The sequence below is a fragment of the Manis javanica genome, chromosome 3 (genome assembly GCF_040802235.1).
Source record: "Manis javanica isolate MJ-LG chromosome 3, MJ_LKY, whole genome shotgun sequence".
Taxonomy (NCBI): domain Eukaryota; kingdom Metazoa; phylum Chordata; class Mammalia; order Pholidota; family Manidae; genus Manis; species Manis javanica.
Window position 1 is genome coordinate 125,544,221 of NC_133158.1, and position 19,959 is coordinate 125,564,179.

At 35.2% G+C, this 19,959-nt stretch overlaps 2 protein-coding genes across 9 annotated transcripts in view; one reads left to right on the forward strand and one right to left on the reverse strand.

Annotated features, from left to right (window-relative positions):
* The first annotated feature begins 1,740 nt into the window (after positions 1-1,740).
* Positions 1,741-19,581, forward strand: DNAJC19 (DnaJ heat shock protein family (Hsp40) member C19). Of its 4 annotated transcripts, none has more exons than XM_017662996.3 (7): positions 1,741-1,894; positions 2,734-2,785; positions 2,866-2,939; positions 3,925-4,004; positions 4,551-4,621; positions 5,812-5,865; positions 18,358-19,581. In XM_017662996.3, the coding sequence occupies exons 1-7, from the start codon at positions 1,892-1,894 to the stop codon at positions 18,393-18,395; spliced, it is 372 nt and encodes a 123-aa protein (XP_017518485.1). In that variant the 5' UTR covers positions 1,741-1,891; the 3' UTR covers positions 18,396-19,581. The 4 variants fall into 4 exon arrangements, 3 of the variants coding, with proteins under 3 accessions (XP_017518485.1, XP_017518506.1, XP_017518516.1); XR_012129347.1 differs by having other exon boundaries at positions 1,743-1,894; positions 5,812-6,340; XM_017663017.3 differs by having other exon boundaries at positions 1,743-1,894; positions 5,812-5,883.
* Positions 13,059-19,959, reverse strand: part of FXR1 (FMR1 autosomal homolog 1) — a 75,024-nt gene continuing 68,123 nt past the window's right edge. For 2 of the 5 annotated variants that reach the window (XM_017662939.3, XM_017662961.3), the window contains 4 exons: positions 19,158-19,358; positions 18,373-18,453; positions 14,887-14,978; positions 13,059-14,116 (listed from right to left, as the gene is read on the reverse strand). In XM_017662939.3, coding sequence (XP_017518428.1) covers positions 13,946-14,116; positions 14,887-14,978; positions 18,373-18,453; positions 19,158-19,358 — 545 coding nt within the window. In that variant the 3' untranslated portion in view covers positions 13,059-13,945. The remainder of the gene's footprint in view (positions 14,117-14,886; positions 14,979-18,372; positions 18,454-19,157; positions 19,359-19,959) is intronic. The other 3 variants (XM_017662972.3, XM_017662950.3, XM_017662981.3) reach the window with 2 other exon arrangements.

The window sequence follows — 19,959 nt, forward strand, 5'->3', positions numbered from 1 at the left end:
TCTGTATAAAAGGAGAATGAACGTGTACTTTGGGATCTCCACCTGCAAGTGCCAGACCCCAGCATGCTGGCTACCCAATAAACGCTCTTGCTTTTGCATCCACGCATCTCCCAGTTATTTGGAGGTCGATTACACGGACCGAACAATCCATTCATTAGTTGATGGACATTTAAAGAGATTACTTTTAAAGGTTCTTTCCATGGCCTTAGTGGGTACCAAATGAAATACCAAACTTAATATCCATGAGTGAAATGTCATGAAAATTGGGAAAGCCTGTACATACCTGTTTGAATTCTGACTTTCCTCATAATAATAATGGCCACACACTGGGTGATAATTATGCGCAGAGCACACTATGTATATAATCTCTATCCTCACAAAAATGTGGTGAGGTAGTCATAATTATCCTTGTTTTATGAATGAGAAAACTGAGTTAGAAATAACTGTCCAGATTCACACAACTACTGGCAAAGCCAGGTAAAACATCTAGTTTGATTTGCCTCCACAAACATACCTATCTTCATCTCAACCAATGTCTCCCTGTATTTACCCATCGCTGGTTTCTTCAGGCTGGGCTGTATGGTAACTTATTACTCAAGCAAGCTATATGCCATAAGTTGTACATACCAAAAACATAATAAGTTTTTTTCAGGCAGCTGTCTAGGTTGTTTCTGGCCATTTTGGTCCCAAGGTCTTAGGCTTCACTTGATTATTTCTTTTGTAATTGTTGGGTAAAAGCTAGATTAAAGAAAAACTAAAGAGGAAGAAGTACACTTAACACTATTGTCTTAGTGTTGGATCATTTATTAAAAATAAATTAGACATTACAAAAACCTCAGGGCTAGTAGAATCTTTTTATAGATGAGAAAAGCAAAGCCAACAAATTTGCTTATCTGCCTAATCAACCAGCTCATCAAAGCAGAATTTCATTGCAATGTAAAGAGATTTCTAACACTTTGTTAAGTTCTAAGAGGAAAGTAACTCCAAATTTATTTTGATCCTCCCAACATCGCATTGTAAAACTTCCATATTGTCTCCCTTACTTTTCTCAAGCTTTTATGTAGGGATATGTGAAACGCATGACCTGTAAGGGCAAAACCAAACCCTATATTTTTATTTTGAAGCAAGGGAGACACACTTTCAACAACGTTTTTCAGTTGGGATTTTGAGATTCCATGCTCAGAAATATTAACTGTCTTTGAAGTTGTAATTCCATTGTACAAAACAAAACCCCGTTCACATGTAATCTTGTCAAGTCACATATTTAAATAAAATAATTGTAAATATAAGGATGCTACTGAAAAACCCCTGCAACACTGGGTGGTTTGTTTTGCTTTCTGGGACATACTCTCGTTTGCTATATTGGGCTGCTAAATTTTTATTTGGCTTCACTGTGGAAAGGCATGTTAAAGGATATTCAATATTCTTGACAATTCCAAACAAAATAAATGGCAAACGGAGGTGCTGAGAGGTAGGGAGTAAAAACGTTCTGAGTAGGCACACACAGTATCTGTTCATGAACGCCCTTCTCCGCAGGAATATGTAAATACTTTCAGCCCAAGCGCGAAGGGCAAGACAGACCCACCTACCTTTGAGCCAAGGAGGCATCCGCCCACACATCAACCAATCCCAAATCGTGCTCCGCACTTGCCCACAGTTTGAGAGACCTTCCCCCCATTGCCCACTGCCTCCCCGCCCCTTTTACGGCAGTTTTCCGTCCTAGTTTGCGGCCGCCGCTGCCGTATTTCCTGTGGCGCCAGTGTCCGGGGCAGCCTTTGCCAGCTGAGGATTCCTGCCGCGCTTTCTTGTGGAGGTGCGGGGCGCGCGGCTGCGGCCTCTGGGCTGGGATGAACCGCGCCCTCAGTGGAGACAGGGGAGCCGAGCCAGAGCCATGGTGAGTGCAGCCTTCCGGTCTCCTGGGTGATCTCGGGCTTAGGCCTCAGCCTCAGCTTAAACAGTCTCGGGCAGCAGCCGAGGTTGTCTCCGTAGTTCGACTCTGGGCTGGGACTGCAGGGCCCCGGAGTCACATTCTCCAGAACGCAAATGATGACCTGTTGGCCTACCCTCCCTCGCCTTTGTGTTCTTACACCACCCGTCTGCCGGGGGCTCCGACCCCTGCCTGGTTCGCTGTCCCAGGGCTTGGAGATGAGTGGAAACGCATTTGATTATACTTGCCCTTCCCCTAACACATCCTCACAGTATTTTCTCTCCTTTCTGTGTCCTTTCTTTTGGCTTCTACCGACACATGGATTCCTGAGTGTATTTGGGACTCCCTCCTTTCTGTAACTGCGAGGAGCGACAGTGTTGAAGACACTGAAAAACTAGCCCCCTAGTTAGGCCCACGTGGAACGTTGACCTGCGTTATCAGAATTTTACAGGAACTCTGTCAGCAGTTATTCCTTTTCTAGCAGAAACTCTATTTCATTGCTCTTGACTCAACTCTAGTGTGACTTCATTTGCCCAGTGATGAAAGATTTTCAAAGGGAGGGAAATCATCCTTTTAACTATAGTAAAAATAAGCTAATCTACTTGCCCTTTTGTTCCATAGTGAAGTCCCATACCTATACAATTGGATATAAAAGTGCACGTTTAAGAGATAATTGGGCAGAGTATTTTCATTCTAAAAATTCTCTCGTTGAAATAAAAGTTGTAATGAGTTGTATTGGAAGAATGGTAATGATAGGGAAGGTGGGAATTAGAGAAGTAAATATTTACTCTGCTTCCCCTTACCAGGCCAGTACAGTGGTAGCAGTTGGACTGACCATTGCTGCTGCAGGATTTGCAGGTTTGTTTGTGGTTTGAGGATGTAAGTGAAGTTAGGGGAGGTTGGGGATTTTTTAATTACTCTGTTGCTTTTGTTTCCAGGCCGTTATGTTTTGCAAGCCATGAAGCATATGGAGCCTCAAGTAAAACAAGTTTTTCAAAGTCTGCCAAAATCTGTAAGACATAATAAACATTTTTGGGAATTCTTTGCTGGCTGTGTATGAAGCCTTAGAGCCACACTTGCAGAGGGTGAATTTTCAAATATCTGTGAAGTTCTTATTCCCTTGGGCCTTTTCTTGCTTCCCACAAGGAAGATTTGAAGTCCTAAGCTTTGTAATGGTGCTAACTCTAAAAAATCAAATGTTTTGTGTGACAGAATTGGGGCAGAGGTGTTAACAATTCTAGTATAGTGATTGTGTCACTTTATTGTTCACATACTAGTAACATCAGTGTCTTGTGTCAACATTCTTGCCATCCCTCATTTGTTCTGTATCCACAAGCACAGAGGGATCTGGGGATCTGAGGTGATCTGTTCCCTTACTTTGCAGCCCTGGCATTCCAATTTGATACTTGGGCAGCGTTACAGTTAATTAGGCTATGGACTATGACTGGATGTCATGATCATCCTTTTGTGCTCACAGTTCAGAATGAATTTGGCTCTGAAGAGCCTATTGAGTATTTTGACAAATGGCATGATGGTAGGCTTCACCAATTCGATATCTGGCATGACATCAGACAACCTGATAGCCTGATTTTCATAATATGTATCTTAGTCTTTAGTTGTTGCCTTGAACCACTTGCTGTTAAAAGATCTCCAAATTCTCTTCTTGAAGTACTTCTTGTTGTAAAACATAGTCATATTCTGAGATAAAATTTGTATCTAGAACTTGGCTAACTTGGAGTATCTTCCCTTCACTTTCAGAACACTGAATTTGAGGCAACTGTTCTTTTATCTCATATTTTCAAGACAGTTTTGGGAAAAATAGATGTTTTAATTATCATTAAAATATTTGTTGATACTTAAAAAGTTAAATCATGGGCATTGCACTTAATATTCCTGAAATGTCTGTTTTTCTGCTAGTTCTATGAGCGTTTACAGACATTTGAAGCAACTTTTAGTTTATTCTAATAATCTTCTGACAAGTACATTTCCTCTATTAGGCCTTCAGTGGTGCCTATTACAGAGGTGGATTTGAACCCAAAATGACAAAACGAGAAGCAGCATTAATACTAGGTGTAAGGTAATTTCTAATATTTTTAATATAATTTTTCCACAATTCTAGAGCGATGAGCAAATGCACGAAAGACTGTCCTTTTGTTAGGGAGTTACTGTATTAAGGATATTTTTAAGATCTACCCACTCCTACACAAGTCCAGTGAAAAAGCACACTGACACATAAAATAAGCAGTTTTAATTCATTGGGAAGGTAGACTTTTCAACAGGTAGTCAGTGCTCAATGTTCTCTGTGTAACAATTGTGGTGGGAAACTGCCTTCATTTACAAATATTTGAAAATGCTTTCTTTCCCAAATAAAAGCGCTGTTGTAATGCATATTGTCAAGTTCAACTAAATTTTTTTGAAAATGCCTTATTTCTCTAAGTAGCCGTTTAGTTCCAATTAAGAATATTCATCTTCCTTGTATGTTGGGGAAGAGATTCTTAAATAGCTTTTCATACATGTTGATTTAGTCCTGCTTCACAGTATCTTTAATTGGCCTTTATGTACAACTTTTTTACGTAATCCAGTAGTTTGATGCAAACAATACCTTTTTTCCTTCTAAAATTAGCCCTACTGCCAATAAAGGAAAAATAAGAGATGCTCATCGACGAATTATGCTTCTAAATCACCCAGACAAGGGTAAGTAGTCATTAAATTCCTGTTATGTATGTTGTTGGAGTGACTAATTGTATTAATGGAATAATCTTATATCTAATTCTCGAGTGTTTTAAGGGAAATGCCTAAATCCTCGTGTAAGCACTCTCTCCTAGGCTGGATCCATTTGTTTTTGATGTCTTAAAAGAATAAAATCTGAGTAAAATATATTTATAATACAATGATCAGACACTGTAATTTAGAAGTAGTGATAAGCACTAATGTTTTGCAATCTGCAATGTGGTTAAATATGACTTCTCATGTCAAATACTAATACTACTTTTGGGGAAGGGACAGTATACATTCTTAAGTAAAGAAATGTCAAATTTCAGTTAATGAAACTAAAAATGTAGTATTTTTCCTATCCATTTAAACCTTTGAACTAGAGGTTATCTAGAAACCTATAGAATGTATTTTAGTTTCTGATATGTCTAAGCAGCATTGGCTATGTTGAAAAACAATACCAAAATACAGATCACAAAAATCCATTTTCCTCTCATTAAAAGGGTTTTGAGTTTAAAGAGTGTTGTAATTGTTTGGTATGACTCTACAGCCCCTTTTATAAAACTTAACTTGTATTAACTGGAGACTTCTGATTCACTAGGCTTAGTTAGGGTGGAGCCCTCAAGTTTGTATTTCTGCCGAGCTTCTTGATGCCAGTGCTTTCTGCTCTGACAGCACACTTTGAGAGTCGCTGCTCTAGATCAGTAAAAAAACACCGCTCTAGATGGCATTGTGAAGGGACAGTAACAGGAAAAGAGAAAAAATATGCACAGAAAAGGACCTAAGCAAAATGAGGTCTTCTGCTCAGAAGCCACTAAGTGTATGATGGTTTTAAAATATTACAGTACCATAAATTGATCTTCATTCATGATTGTAATCTTCATGAATTGGTAACTTAACACCATTTCAAAGTCACCTGAGTATGGGGGTATCAGCTGAAGCCTTTTTAAAGGATGCCATTTTTGTGGAAATCTGCCTCATGGGAATTACCTCATTTCCCATTTTTGGTCAAATGCATTACCACGTTTGGTGACCCGGTGTCTTATTTTTAAAAATCAACGTGCTTCTGCTAATTTCACTTCTAGGCCTAGGGATTCTTGAAATGAGAGTAACTTTTGATGAAGCAGAAGTTGAGATTCCATATTATAACTATTTCCTTTTTCTTTCTGTAGGAGGATCCCCTTATATAGCAGCCAAAATCAATGAAGCTAAAGATTTACTAGAAGGTCAAGCTAAAAAATGAAGTAAATTTGTGAATTTTAAGTTCTTACTAGTTTATGTGTATGAGTACCAGCTTTTTGTAATAAATACTCAAAGCTGCAAGTTTTAAAAATGATTTAGCACAGGCTAAATCCATTTTCTTATAAATCAGATTATAGAATATTTGGCAATTAATACTCCCTGGATAAATACCATTTGAATATAAGTATTGTTCGTTATTCATTTAGCAGATAGTTTTGTATACCTACTTCAAGGCAAAGTGAACATGACAGTCTGCTCTCAAGGAGCTGCCAATCCAATGGTAGACAAACTGGTAATTAAAATACAGTGTAGTCTGTATGATGAATTAGCAAAGGTTATTATAGTAGAGACTCACTGGGAAGAATCAGTATTCAGAGTACAGAAACCTGGCCCAGCTGCCTGGGACCTTGAATTTAAAAGTGAATTTAGTGACAACCCTGGCCTAAGATACTGATCTAGGTATGTATATTATCACTGGCAGAATTAAGATTTCATATACTAAAAATTGAGAGTATGACGAAAGATTTGAAAATACAATTCTTGTTTTTAATCAAAAAAGTACTTAACACTGTAGTCAGCTAGCTGCTTAAACTGACCATTTATAAATTATTTTAATTGGTTATAAGCTTTGCATGTATTATGACCAAACTTAAATTCAGTTAGCGAAACTGAAATGCCCTCAGTTATCAAAATACCCAGCTTGGACTCTTGAGATTTTATGTAATGATATACATTTAAGTCACACTTGAGGGCAAATGACTTACTACACTGGTCTAACAAAGCATCTAAGGATGTTATCCAGACAACCTTTATAAACATCTGAGGTAAAACACCTAGTCAACCTCGTCTGTGATCAGCAACAGGAATTTTATTGTTTAGCTTTAAGGTGATAAATTATACTATCTAAACTCTCAAATCATTCTAAAGTAATTAATGGAGAACAGACTTTCAAGGTCAAAATATGGGAGGGTAATAGTGTTGGAATGTGTTTGAAGCATTTCACAACTGGAGCATATTTGCTTTTTTTTGGTAGTAGGTATGTTCTGTAGTCACAGAACACTTAATTAGCAAATACTGAACTGCTCTAGGGGCAATACAGGTGCCTGTCATCCTGGTCACATCATTTCTATCAACTGATCAGTGCATTACCTTGTCTTTATGTATCTCTCTCTCGAAAGACAACTTAATCAATATATATTATTGATTCATTGCCATCAAACTCACAGCCAACACTGTACCTCATGCTGGCAAACTACCTTTCCTGCATTTAGGAACATCAGGCAGCACTTCACTAAGCTTGGATCATTTTAAACAAGGATATTACCAAGGAGCAGCACACAAATGTGAACACTTGGCACTAAATGGACCATGAAAACAATAGGCACTGGGTGATTAAAATATTTCATTACTCCACATGTCAACAGATGGTCAGGCAAAAACCTCAAGTGTTGAGTCTGGGGTTGCAAATTAGCAAATAGGTGAATTTGTAAATTAAGTGACCTGCTAATAATGAGGACCAACTGTATTTTAGCTTACTAATCTTTTACTTCAGTCTTTTGGACCAAAGTAAAAAGTTCCCATGAACAAGACCTTAAAGGAAGAAACAGTAAAACTTTCAAAGTGATTGCCCACAGGCAATCAAGCATTTGCTCTAAAAAGGAAGACTTCATGTAGTAGGTATACTTACCTAACATTTTTCTTTGGAAGAAAAAGTTGTCTGTGAGACCTTTTAGATCATAGTAATTGATGTTAGTATGATCAAAGAGCGTTTTTTTTTTTTTTACTTTTTAAATTACTTCTTTAAAAAATGAAGGTATTGATATACGATCTTATGAAGGCTTCCATGAGCAACATTGTGGTTACTACATTCACCTATATTACTGACTTCCCCCTACACACCCCATTGCAGTCACAGTCCATCAGTGTGGTAAGATGCTATAGAGTCACTACTTGAAAGAGCCTTCACCTTTTTAAGTTTTTTTCTTACAAAATATTTTGTAATGTTAGCATTTATTGACTGCTAGCACTGTGCTAAGCATTTTCTCTGTATATCTCAATAGTAGTTACTATTGTTAGGTACATTATACAAGTATGGAAACAAGTTCAGTGAGGTTGTCAAAGCAACATGCTGGGTGAGAAAGTGGATCTTCTCAATCCCAAATTCAATGCTGCTAACCTCTGCGCTGTGGTTTTTTTACAAGTAAAATACCCAGGGATGTTTTTCTTGGTGGTACTTAGATGTCAGTCCGGTACTTGTCATTACATTTCTAGTTTGTGACCTTTGTCTTTTATCAGTCAATGCTTACAGACAGGCTTTTTCTAAAAGGTAAGGAGGATATAGTTGAACACATGAGAAAGGAGGTCCAGGTTTCAAGTCAAACTTCTGTTAATAGCAAGCAGCCAGGCAACTTTGAGCAAGCCACCTCAGTGTGCTCAGAATTGTTATATAATGAATTCAAAACCTGTGAGGATTCCTCTGTATTTTATGGATAGAAAAACAAAAGGCCAGAGCAAATGGTTTCTGAGATTAGCTAGCTAGTGGGACTGTAAGTCTTGGATGTCATCTCCAAAATACTATGTATGTTCACAATTTGGTTCTCCATGTATTTTATTAGTTCTCAATAGACATGGTTTGGGGGAATTCCTACCCAGTGTAAAATGTTAAATAGGCATACCAGAGATTTAGTTTCCCTACTTGGCCCCTTTTGCCTTCACTGGGCTTCAGGATTGCCATTAGTCCTATGCTGCTTTATAAAAACTGCTTTGCTGATGATCATAGTGGGCTGTAATGAGTGACCCACAAGTTATATCTTTTCCCCATAGAGCTATAAGCAAATTCTCTTCCTTTCAAACTACTCAAGGAATTGTGTGAAAAAAGGTAGAATACACACTCATACCTATACACTCTGAATCTACAAGCTTGGTTATATGGTGCTTTCTGCTATCCTTAATTTGTTCTATTCTAAAACAGACGACTATTAATTTGAGAAAACGAGGTAACTTACCAACTTAACACAAGGGTAAACCCTAAACAAGTTTATGCCACAATAAAAAGCTATGTTGCCTTCAGCATACTAAAAATCTATGCTTTACATTAAAGAAAACTGCATCAGAAATAATTTTTTTTTAAATTGACAAGGCAGAACATTTCATTTAAAGTTACTTGAAGTTTCAACACTTTAACCTAGAATAATGAGTTCTGTCTCAATGAGAATATATAAAAGAGCATCTTTCCATTCACAATGACCTATAAAAGCTGTTTTACAATTCAGAAATGTGCAGCAGGGTCACATTTTATTAAGCGTAAATAACACCCCCCCCCAACGTGTTAATTCCAATAAAAATTTAGAAATTGTCTCAAGTATTTCATGTGATAGAAAAATCTGTAAATCTGAGGTTAAAACCACTCAGAATGCTAGAGGAGGTTTTTGGTTAAAAGTGTCTTAAACTGAGAGTAACTTTGAGTACCAAGAAAATTTAAATACCTAAATTCTGCTTTTTGTTGTTGGCACTGTTCAGAGTGCTACCTACTTACTTTTACTTACAACCAACTGTTGCCTTTGCAACAGGATATAGAAAGAGCTTCTATCCAGTGTTACCTATTATTCCTGACCCAGTGTTAAAATATAATCTGGAACATGTTAACACTTGCTGTTTCAATTAATGAAATCACAAATGTAATTGTTTACAACCTGAAAACAGCAAGCTAAAAAAAGTTTTAAAGTACTGGGTATAAGCTGCAGACAAGTTAAGTGTAAACTGATTAACCTAGAAAAACTGGGAATATTTTTGTAATGAAAATAGTCTCTAAACTAGAAAATGAGTAGTTACATTTGACAGTTAATGTATCAAGTGAAAAGGGCAGAAAACATTCAGAAAATGTTAATTTCATACATACCCCTCACCCAAAAATCATACCAGTCACTGAAATAAATGTGGAAAGCTGTTCAGTATACTTAATAGTGGACCTTTAAACCTGAGAATGTCAGTGAAAAACTGTAGTTGATTTTGTTATCTGTAGATTGCACACAGCATAGTTGGAAATGTCTGTGATGATACATATATAAATTACCACTTTAACTCAGCATATTCCTTATTATGGTTTAAGTGTTACTCAAGAGTTCCACATGACTAGACTCAAGTTATATTAATATTAGAATAGCCCTTAAGAGATTAACTAATCCAGCCCTCTCTAGTTAAAACAGAATACAGAAGAAACTATGATATAATTCCCAATTCTGTACTTGGACCTATATCATCTTTTCAAATTATCAAAGGAAGAAATAGGCAAGTGAATGAACTGGTGGAAATCCTCTTTTAAAAACTAATTACCAAGGGGCATTTTTATGCACCTTAATTCAGTACTTGTAATATAGAAGAGAAAGATGATTCTCAACCTAAAGTGATCCACCGATAAACCCTTTTAAAAACACCAAATTAACATTTTTCCTTATAGACTACATGAACCTCCTTCAATAATTATAGAGCTTTGTTGGATTAGATTCTTACTTGGATTTCTAGAATGATTATACTTAATGTACTGTTAGGTTGAACCATATAAAATTGCCACTTTGGGGATAAAAAAGTCAACTATTGACAGTTTCCAATGATTCAACATGACTTACTTTCGACCAGCAGTTGAGTTTCGAATTACTACCAACCTGCCAAAAGTTTACAGCAAATAGCAATTACTGCTTCACTGCAACAATTCTGAAATAAACCCAGATGCTATTATGTGTTAATGACTTTCAAATGACTACTATCCATTCAAGCACACATCCTAATTAAGAACTATAATTTTAAATAGTCATCAAATCCAGTATACCAGATAGTCTTACAAAAAGGTGTGAGCGAACCAAACCCCAATAGCAAAGACATTCTTTTGCCTCTTGGAATTTTGTCAAACCTGCACAGCTCAAATCCCAAGTTCCTTGAAGCCTTCTAGAAAATCCAAAGTAAAAGTAATTTTTACTCTCATTTCCAGTAATCACCATCCATTATTTAACATAGGACTTACTGCATTATAGCCAGTTTTCCATTCATCTGTTCTTCTGACTCAGCTTATTTTAGAGACAGCCTATGAGAAAAATGCTAACTAGTTTGGTTTTGACCTCAAAGTGTAAATCTGTTTGCAGAGGACACAAATGGTACTATTTCCCAATGTAACTGCAACATTCCATTAACATGCCAACTTTGCCAAGACTCTTCTCATGTTACACACTAGACTCATAGCAATAGCTATAAAAATACCTCTTAGCATAAAGGTGATGGATCCCAGCCACAAAAAGAATCGCTGACATGGAGATCTAGAATACATAAAACAGCTGTTTTTTGCCTGTTTCGCTGTCCTTCAGTTATTTTGCTGTTTAAACAGTCTCCCTTAGCCTTGTCCTAAGCAATCTCAGATGTCTTCATGAACTCACTGGCTTGATGTGCTGCTCCTTTTTGTGACTCCACATTAAATATTAGCTACTTAAAATTTTCTGCAGTTCCCTACAATTTTTTACCAGTAGAAGATGACCTGTCAACTGAGCCCATACCATTTTGCCAGAAGTGTTTCAGGCCTGTTTGAAAGATTTAAATAGTTAATGCCAAACCCAAGTATCCTAAGCTTCTCAAAATTTCAAGAAAAGCAAATCACTTTTGTCCCTACAGAACCTTATAGCTCCTTCTTCATGATTTAGTTCAAGTTCCATGTGTGATTCCACATCATAGGCTGAAACATTTGAGCTGCATAAGACCTAATTATTTTTAGTGTGGATTGGCAAGTTCTCCCATAGCAACATCAAACTAGTAAGAGTAGACAAAAAGATGTACCCCTGAAAATAAGTCTGGAAGGCTACCAATTAACAGTGGTTACCTGTAGGGAGTAGGCTTTTCCCTCTCTGAATAACACTCTTTACCATAAAAAGCCTATCATAGTTCTTCAGGTACATAATTTCTCTTAAAGGACAAAACATTGGGTTCAGTTGTTTGTAAATAATGAAATCTTAATACTTTCCTAGAATATGGTTATCTTTTCTAAAGAATTGCTTGGCTATTCCCACTTTTTAAGATGGTTTTGTGTGTCTTCCCCATTGAAACAATGTTTATGGAAGGATTTTAGTGAATCTATTTGTAAGAAAATGAAAAAGCATTTTTTCTTTATACTATATTTACCATTTCAGGGATTAATGAAAATTCTCAAACCTTATAATCTTATAACCCTATTATTAAAGAGAATGAAGAATAAAATCAGTTTTGTTTCCAGCTTTGATGGGTAAAAAAGACATTCATGGGTAGAATTTTTTTAAATCAGGATATGAATTTGACACTGTTAATTCAAAGTGGAAGGACTAAACTATTCACACCACACCTTAAAATTTCTGTTCTAAGGGTTTTAGGAAGAAGCATTTAATGCCATCACATTAACCTATTTAATACTCAAATGTGAGGGCTGGGCTATACATTAACCTAGCAAATACATTTTTAACTATACCCTGAATTCCCCTTCAGTCATAAATTAACTATAAATCACTTAACATTTTTATGCACCTAACAAATTACTACAAATTATGCACATGAACACTTTCAGACCCAAAGTGACAAAGAGAGGGCTTTCTTGCTCAGTGATCTATTATTGTGGAACAAAACCCTCCCATAAATACACAATTATTTACTATGACTTCACCATTAGCTGCATAAACTACGATTACTCTTTAGAACACACATTGCAGGAAAGTCTTTCTCTTCCTAAAATTAAGCCATCTGGAAAAAATATATATTCAAAAGACAATTAGTATGAGAACCTTCAAATTATTTCCTTGAGAATAAAAGCAAATTAGTGACCTACTATTTTAAAATTGTTCATCATACTCTGTAATCTTAATAAAGAATCAAAGGCCAAAGTAAAATTCTGGATTTTACCCCATTTCCAAAGGTTGCCTTTGACTAAAATTGTTATAAAAACTTTAATATCAAATGTATGATCAAAGTCCCTAAGCTATTCTAACAAACTAAATATTAAGCACTAACATTTCAGAGGATTAATTATAAAATGACTAACTGACCAATTTAGTACTATTTATAAGTATAAATGCTTCTCATTAGCAATCAGGATACTATTCTAGGCCTAGAAGTCAGCTCCAACTATTTTGCAACAATTGTTATAGAAAGTAGAAAGTTAAAAATCAGCAAATCGAAGATCAAATTTTATTTACTACCTGCATACAAAAACATATTGCACATCAACCAACCAAAATCAAAAAAAAGAAAAAAAAAGAAAAAAGTAAAAGAAAAAAGGGAAAAGATACTCTACTGAAGACTAACGTAGTTTTATACAGAATAAACTTTCTGGAAATTATCTTTTCAGTAGTTTAGGTTATGTCTGAAATGGACATGACTAGCTCACCTTAGTGTTTTTATTTTTAAAGCTATGTTTGATTTTAAATACTGTACACTTTAATAAATAAACCAAACAAAGCCTCAATGTAGAACAGTCACTGCCAATATCACCCAGTGTCCCTGCAGATGAGAGTTTAACAAATGTATTCCAGTGGTCTGCAGATTTTTCTCAACATACAGCATTTAAAAAAAACATTAAAACAGACCAGTTTCCAGACTAAACTAATGATGAAATTACAATTCAGTGCAAAATATTTTAGACTGCATTTCATTCTATTTTTCCTCAGGTGAAGAAGTGGTTGCATATTATTAAAAATGTAACAAAAGCAGCTAATACTTTCATAAAGAATATTACGTTAGGGATCCCATCCCACCCACCTCCCCCCATCTCTGCCATATTTTGAAAACAAAATAACATTTCCTATAGCCAGCAACTTTTTTTAATGTTACATATACTATTCTCAAGGCACATCTGATGATATATTTTATAACACAGTAGGTGTCAAAGTATGTTTTAACATATGATTTCTTCAGGATTCCAATTCCCTTTCTGAATTCCAAATGGAGGAACTGAAAGTGCGATGTAAAGACTGGCGATCCATATTCTATCTTTGGCAAGCTTGTACAAGCACTATTGTAAAATGTAATGTGAAAGAACTGTAAACTAGGAACTTCTTCAGTTTATGGAACACCATTCAGGACTGCTGCTTCTTGAGTGTTTTCTTCTTTTATGGTATTAATCTTTTCTTCTCCTGGAGTACGTTGGAGCTTAGAAATGTCATCGCCAGAAGCACTAGTTGGGCCATTTACTGCCTTTTCTGAAGGACCATGCTCTTCAATCACATCTTTTGCCTGCCAAAGGGAGACAACTTTTTCAACTTCTTTATAAATGTAATCTATAGCTGAGGAGGAAAGTGGCTACATAAACATCAATTAGCTAATAATATTAGTTTCATATACCACAATGGATTAAAGAATTAAAACGATCTTAAAATTCAAACCAAATACCAAGATTCTCCACCTGCCTTGAGTCTTTCGACTCTTTATCTCTAATGTCTAACAGTACCTAAACACAGGAAGAATCTGTCTTGTTAGTGAAAACTTGTACATATTTTTATTTTAACCACTGTAAAAGCTCACCATGTAAAAGATATAAACAGTTAATACCCTAAGCAAATAATCACCTACTTTACTCACCTTTTTGTTTTTTGAAACTCACATTACTTATCAAATCCCTTAAAGCATTTAAAAGAATTGAAACATAAAGGTCTGTATCCATCAGACCTATTTTCAGAAGATGGCTATATATATATATATATATATATATATATATATATATAGCCTACTGCTCCCCAAATTAAGCAACAGTCTCTATGCCCAGTATCTTTGGGCAGAGTTAATTTTACAGATGATATTTAGAATTCTAACTGAAAATTATTTCACACTTGAGCATGCATATCTTTAGTTATCTGGGGCCAAGAACGAAATCAAGAATAGTCTTTAAAATATTATTCATCTAGTTGGGGAAACAAGTGATCATACATTAAGTTCAAGAAGTAAAAATAATGCTAAACCATTAAAAAAAAAAAGCCAACAAAACCTACAGGTTAAATTCTCCTTACCATTTCTTTCTTGTTTTTAGCCAAAGTTTCCCTTGGGAGGTTTCTTTGTCTGCTCTGAGACTCAGCTCTAGAAATATAATCTGCAACTGTGACTGTTGAAGATGAGAAAAAAATTACAGGTGTTGAAAAAATATTTCTAAAGCTTATTTATGGATAAAGAGTAATTTTATTTTTAATATAAACTAATGGTAGGTAACCCAATTTCAAAATTTTTTTAAGCTGGGTACCACCTCAAACCAAAAATGAGCTTGAAAAATGTGCCTGTGGTTTATATTATTAATAGAAAATTTCGGGCTGGAGATAGAGGAAGACAAACATCCTCTTTTACAATAATCCAGCCATTCTGAATTGAGTCTAATGTTGTGGGATAGGTTTGAAATAAAAATCCACAACCAAGAATAGGAAATGCAGCATTCTAAGTCCAGCCAGTGTATGCAGTTTTCAGCAAAAATGGGGCAAATTTGGTGCAAGCCATGGTATAGTATATACTTATATCTGAAAATTTTATCTAGGATGTAGAAAATTTATTTATATTTTTCTCTTTTTAAAGAGCACAGTAACATATCCAAGTGTGATATTTTATGGTTCCTTTTTAACATTTCATACTAGAAACCATGAGTGATCTAAAATAAACTGCAAGCAAAGATGACACACCACCAACCTAAAATGTGCACACCGATCATGGTGGGAAAAGGCCCACCATTAATAGCCATCCCCTCCCCACTTTGCCAATCTTTCAAGGGACTCAGAGTGTGTGTGTGCGTGCAAGTGCATGTGTGTGTAGATGGCAATAGTGATACAGGAAACTAACACCCAGTTCTGCCAACCCAAGTGCAGTAAATGACCTCTAGTCCACAGGTACTCTGGACTGGCCTCACTTTATACCTCAACCCTTTATCTTCCAAGACTTGCAACTCAGAATCTACTGATCTGAACAAATATCAAAATAATCACCCTCTTTTCTTTCAAAAAATTATCTTCTATCAGAAAATGGCTAAGAAAAACCTGATTAGAGGAAATATTGTTATTTTAAATTTTGGGAGCAAGTTAAGAATGAAAACTCAAGGAAAATTTTAATTATTTACTTGAAGTCACGAGTTGAGAAGAATTGGTCCATCAGGTTCAAATTATATGAAAATAAATCATTCTAATAAAAAGCTCAATAATATTTACAGTTCATTTTTCTTAATCATGAACATAGCTAACACTTCTGTAAGATCCAAGGACTTTCCAGAGCCACCAAATCTTTTTAAACCTTGAGGAAACAACTTAATTCAGAACTAATACACCCCATTTATTAGAAACACCACTAAATAAAGATGTTTCATGTTTAAAAAATGTCTCTTCAAATTATAAGAAACTCAGTTTGTTCATCTTGGAGTTTTTAAAATCATTTAGATTTAGGAGTATTTTGAAAACTGGGAAGGTAGATATACCTTTGTTAGTATGTCTATATAACATTGGTGGCAAAACCATTCTAGGAATGATTCTACTTTGGGAAGGACCTTAATGATTCACTTTGTTTCTATAGTTAGGCCCTCAGTGATACCTGGAAAAACTCTACTACTTGGAATCCCTGATGTACAGACAGACTGCTAAAGTTCAATGTGTGACAGTTCTTAGAGCCCTTCATACACTATGTACATAGTTTGTGCACTAAGCTGGAAAGGTAAAAACTTACCAGTGCCCACTCCCCCCAAAAAAGGGAGGTAAAGCTAAACAGAACCTCAGCTGATTCAAAGAAAAACCCATATATAGTCCTTATAATACAAGCCACTTAAAAGTTCAATACAGGCTAATAAATATTTACAGTACTACAAAAAAGGGCAATTTAAGCAGCATAATTTGGGCTCTAGAATTTCCTCTAAGGGTCCAAGTTAATCATATGACCAACAATGTCACATTCTTAGTAAATAGAGTATCTACAGCTTAAACTTATAGTAAGGGCAATAAATTTTGAGCAAATGTGAACAAATTAAATGACTATATTTAGAAGATTATTGATACTAACTTTAGATGAAGGCTGCCTTCCTAGAACTGTTGCTATTGGCAAGGAAAAAACGATGTGCTTGTTCCACCTTTCCATTTTGGGATTTTGGTTTTTGTTTTATTTGGGGGGAGGGGGGAGGTGGTGGGGAGGCAAAGAATTAAAGAGAAAAGCGGTAGTTCCAAGAACAGTAAAACAGGAATAAATGCACTACAGGACATCATTGTCAAATTAATGAAACTTCCAAATAACTCCTTTCAATTTACATCATGCAGAAATCTCTGCTTCCTCTTTAACTAACCCCAGTTAATTCCTTTCATGTTCATTGAATTAGTGATATACCACCTTCCATCTTAATAAATTATTGTAATTCATCCAATGTTAAGTGCATACTGGTGTATCTTGAATTTTCTTATTTATAAATTATGGCCAGTAACTATATCCAGTGCTGTGCCAGCTTCAAAAATTGAAATACTCGATCTAAAGTACATTTCTAAAATTACAAGAAAGGGAGGAGAAGGGAAAACAAACATTTTCTGGAAACATTCTATTTTTGACAATATTTAATTCCTTTTAAACTTACAACTATTTTTAAAACATGAACTTTTTTTTCAAGAATGGGAATACCTTTAACCAGTTTTCCCAAATGTCTTTACAGCCACTAAATTTAAAATACTAAAGAAATTAGAATTTACATTCTTTATTTGGGGAAAACACATTAAAGAATTTGCTTTGGAAAAAATGCAAAAATTGAGTAGTTTGAAAGGGGTTTATTTCTGGTGCACACAGTTTCTTCAATGTGAATATACATGTGATTCTCTGTACACAAGATACGGACTTATGTTCAAAATAGAGACACAGCAAACAAGTTTCTTTGAAGTTACTAAAAATTATGAGTACTTAAATTAACATTCTAAAACTAAGTAAGTACTATTAATTTGAATAGTTAGTAGGTGTAACGGAAAATGCATCACACTACAATAAACAGAAACATTAACATGCATTCCTCTTACTAGGAAAAAGACACTTTCAAGTATTTTTCTCATTTATACTTTTTTTTTTAACTGTGGGTATTACAATTCCCACTAAAATGAGGTGCTGAATCCAGATATGTAAGCGGCACCATGCAAAAGCTGCCCAGTTTTGCCAATCAACCTCAATCACAATGTACAACATGGTCCCTAGGATGGCAGGCCTCAACTCAAGGCTAAAGAACCTGCCAAGTGGACAAAATAATAGTCTTAACAGTAATACCATGTAAAAAATTGAGACACAACACTAGTTCAATTAGACAGGTTACCAAACATTTACGGTGTGAAGAATGAATGCATTTTCTTAAGAGCAGTAGTCTCATTAGTTGTAAACAATTTATGCAATGCACATTTTGAATGTATATGCACACATGTGTACATGTTAAGAATAATATATTCAGAAAGCAGACACGTGACATTTTTTTCATGCTTGTGACCTGGTGTTGTCAACAGGTCCACTCAAGTTACCTGGCTGTCTATCTTCTGCCTGACCCCTGAAACGACGCCTGCGGCTACGATTGCGTCGCTGGGTTTTTTTTTCACTATCATCTGTAATTGCAAAGTTTACCATGAACTATTCTGACAAAAACAAAAACAAAATAAAAAACTTCTTTCCTTCAAAGATTTAAGGAGGGGGAAAGCAACTTTTTAATTAAACAAGATAAAACAATATACACTGCTTACAAGAAAAATACTTTTGTAGTTTAAGCATTCAAAATAGATTAAATATGGAATTTATCTGGAAATTAAGAGGGTTTTAACTCAATTAAACAAACACTAAAACTTAATTTAAATCACCATCATTCACAGATACAAGTTTGCTCTCCAATACGGTTTAGTTTTACCAAAGTTAATGACATTTTAGCCCTTTGGAAATTAATTCCTATTCAATATACATACCTTCACTAGTCTCATTTATAGTAATTTTTTAGAAGGCAAGTTGAAAGCACAATTTTGGTTTAGGAACAAAAGAGTATTAAGTGCCTTGCAGTTTGAATACCTGTACTGACTTAATGACATCAAAGAGCACTTTAATAAACCCTCCCAGTTTCAAATAATTTGGCTATACAAATCTCAGAAGTAGACATTTAAGACAGACACAAAGCCATCTACATTGTCTAAAGTAAATACTAACAAAAAAAATTCAAATGCAAATTGCGTATGTTTGGTTTTTTTTTTCTTTTTTGGAAAAACCATCATACATTAACAGTATTTTACAATTATATATATCTTTTCCCTAAATGCTTACATACCTAGCCCATTTTCATTAACTGAAGCTGTATCAGATTCAGTCATTCCATCCATCAGAACAGCATCTTCATCAGTCCTTCGTCTACGAGACCGCCTACGACGGTTAGTACTGTGATGAGATTCGCTGGCATCAGTGTCTGCAGTCTGATCTGATTCTGTATTATCAAGTAAGCTGTATGGATTGCTGTCTGGATCTTTGAGCACTATATGCATGTCAGAGGCAAGAAATATTTGTTTAAGAGAGCTGCAGTTATCAGGAATGTTTTGATCTATATTGAACTATACCCATGATAAACTTCAATTTTCCCCCAAATAAAAATGTATTATCTTCAAATAAAATGTTTCCTATATCACCATTTTACCTGGAAAATAATAAATATGAATAAAGCTTAAATGGCAATGAAAAATAAAAGTAAATGGAACAGATACCTCAGCTTCCTATCACTTCTCTTGGACTTGCTTTGAAAATATATTAGGAAATAGTATATCACACTTCATTCTATTTTTGACATTCACATTCATGGCAGCTAATCCTGCCAGAGGCTAGAGCTATGAAAATGAAGAGAAATAAATATATAGCTCATAATATAAATTCTAAGGGCAAGCTTCTGTCCCTTCTCTCCTGAGAAAGTGGCTGCACCTTCTTTGTGCTAATATTATTTCCAAATAATACTCAAAACCTGAACTCCATGACATAATAGAAATCTGTTACTATGAACTGAAGCAATCAAAAGAAGTCTAAACAGAAACCAAATAACAATGGTTCAATTTCTAACGGGTTATAAGAAAATGTGGAAATGAATG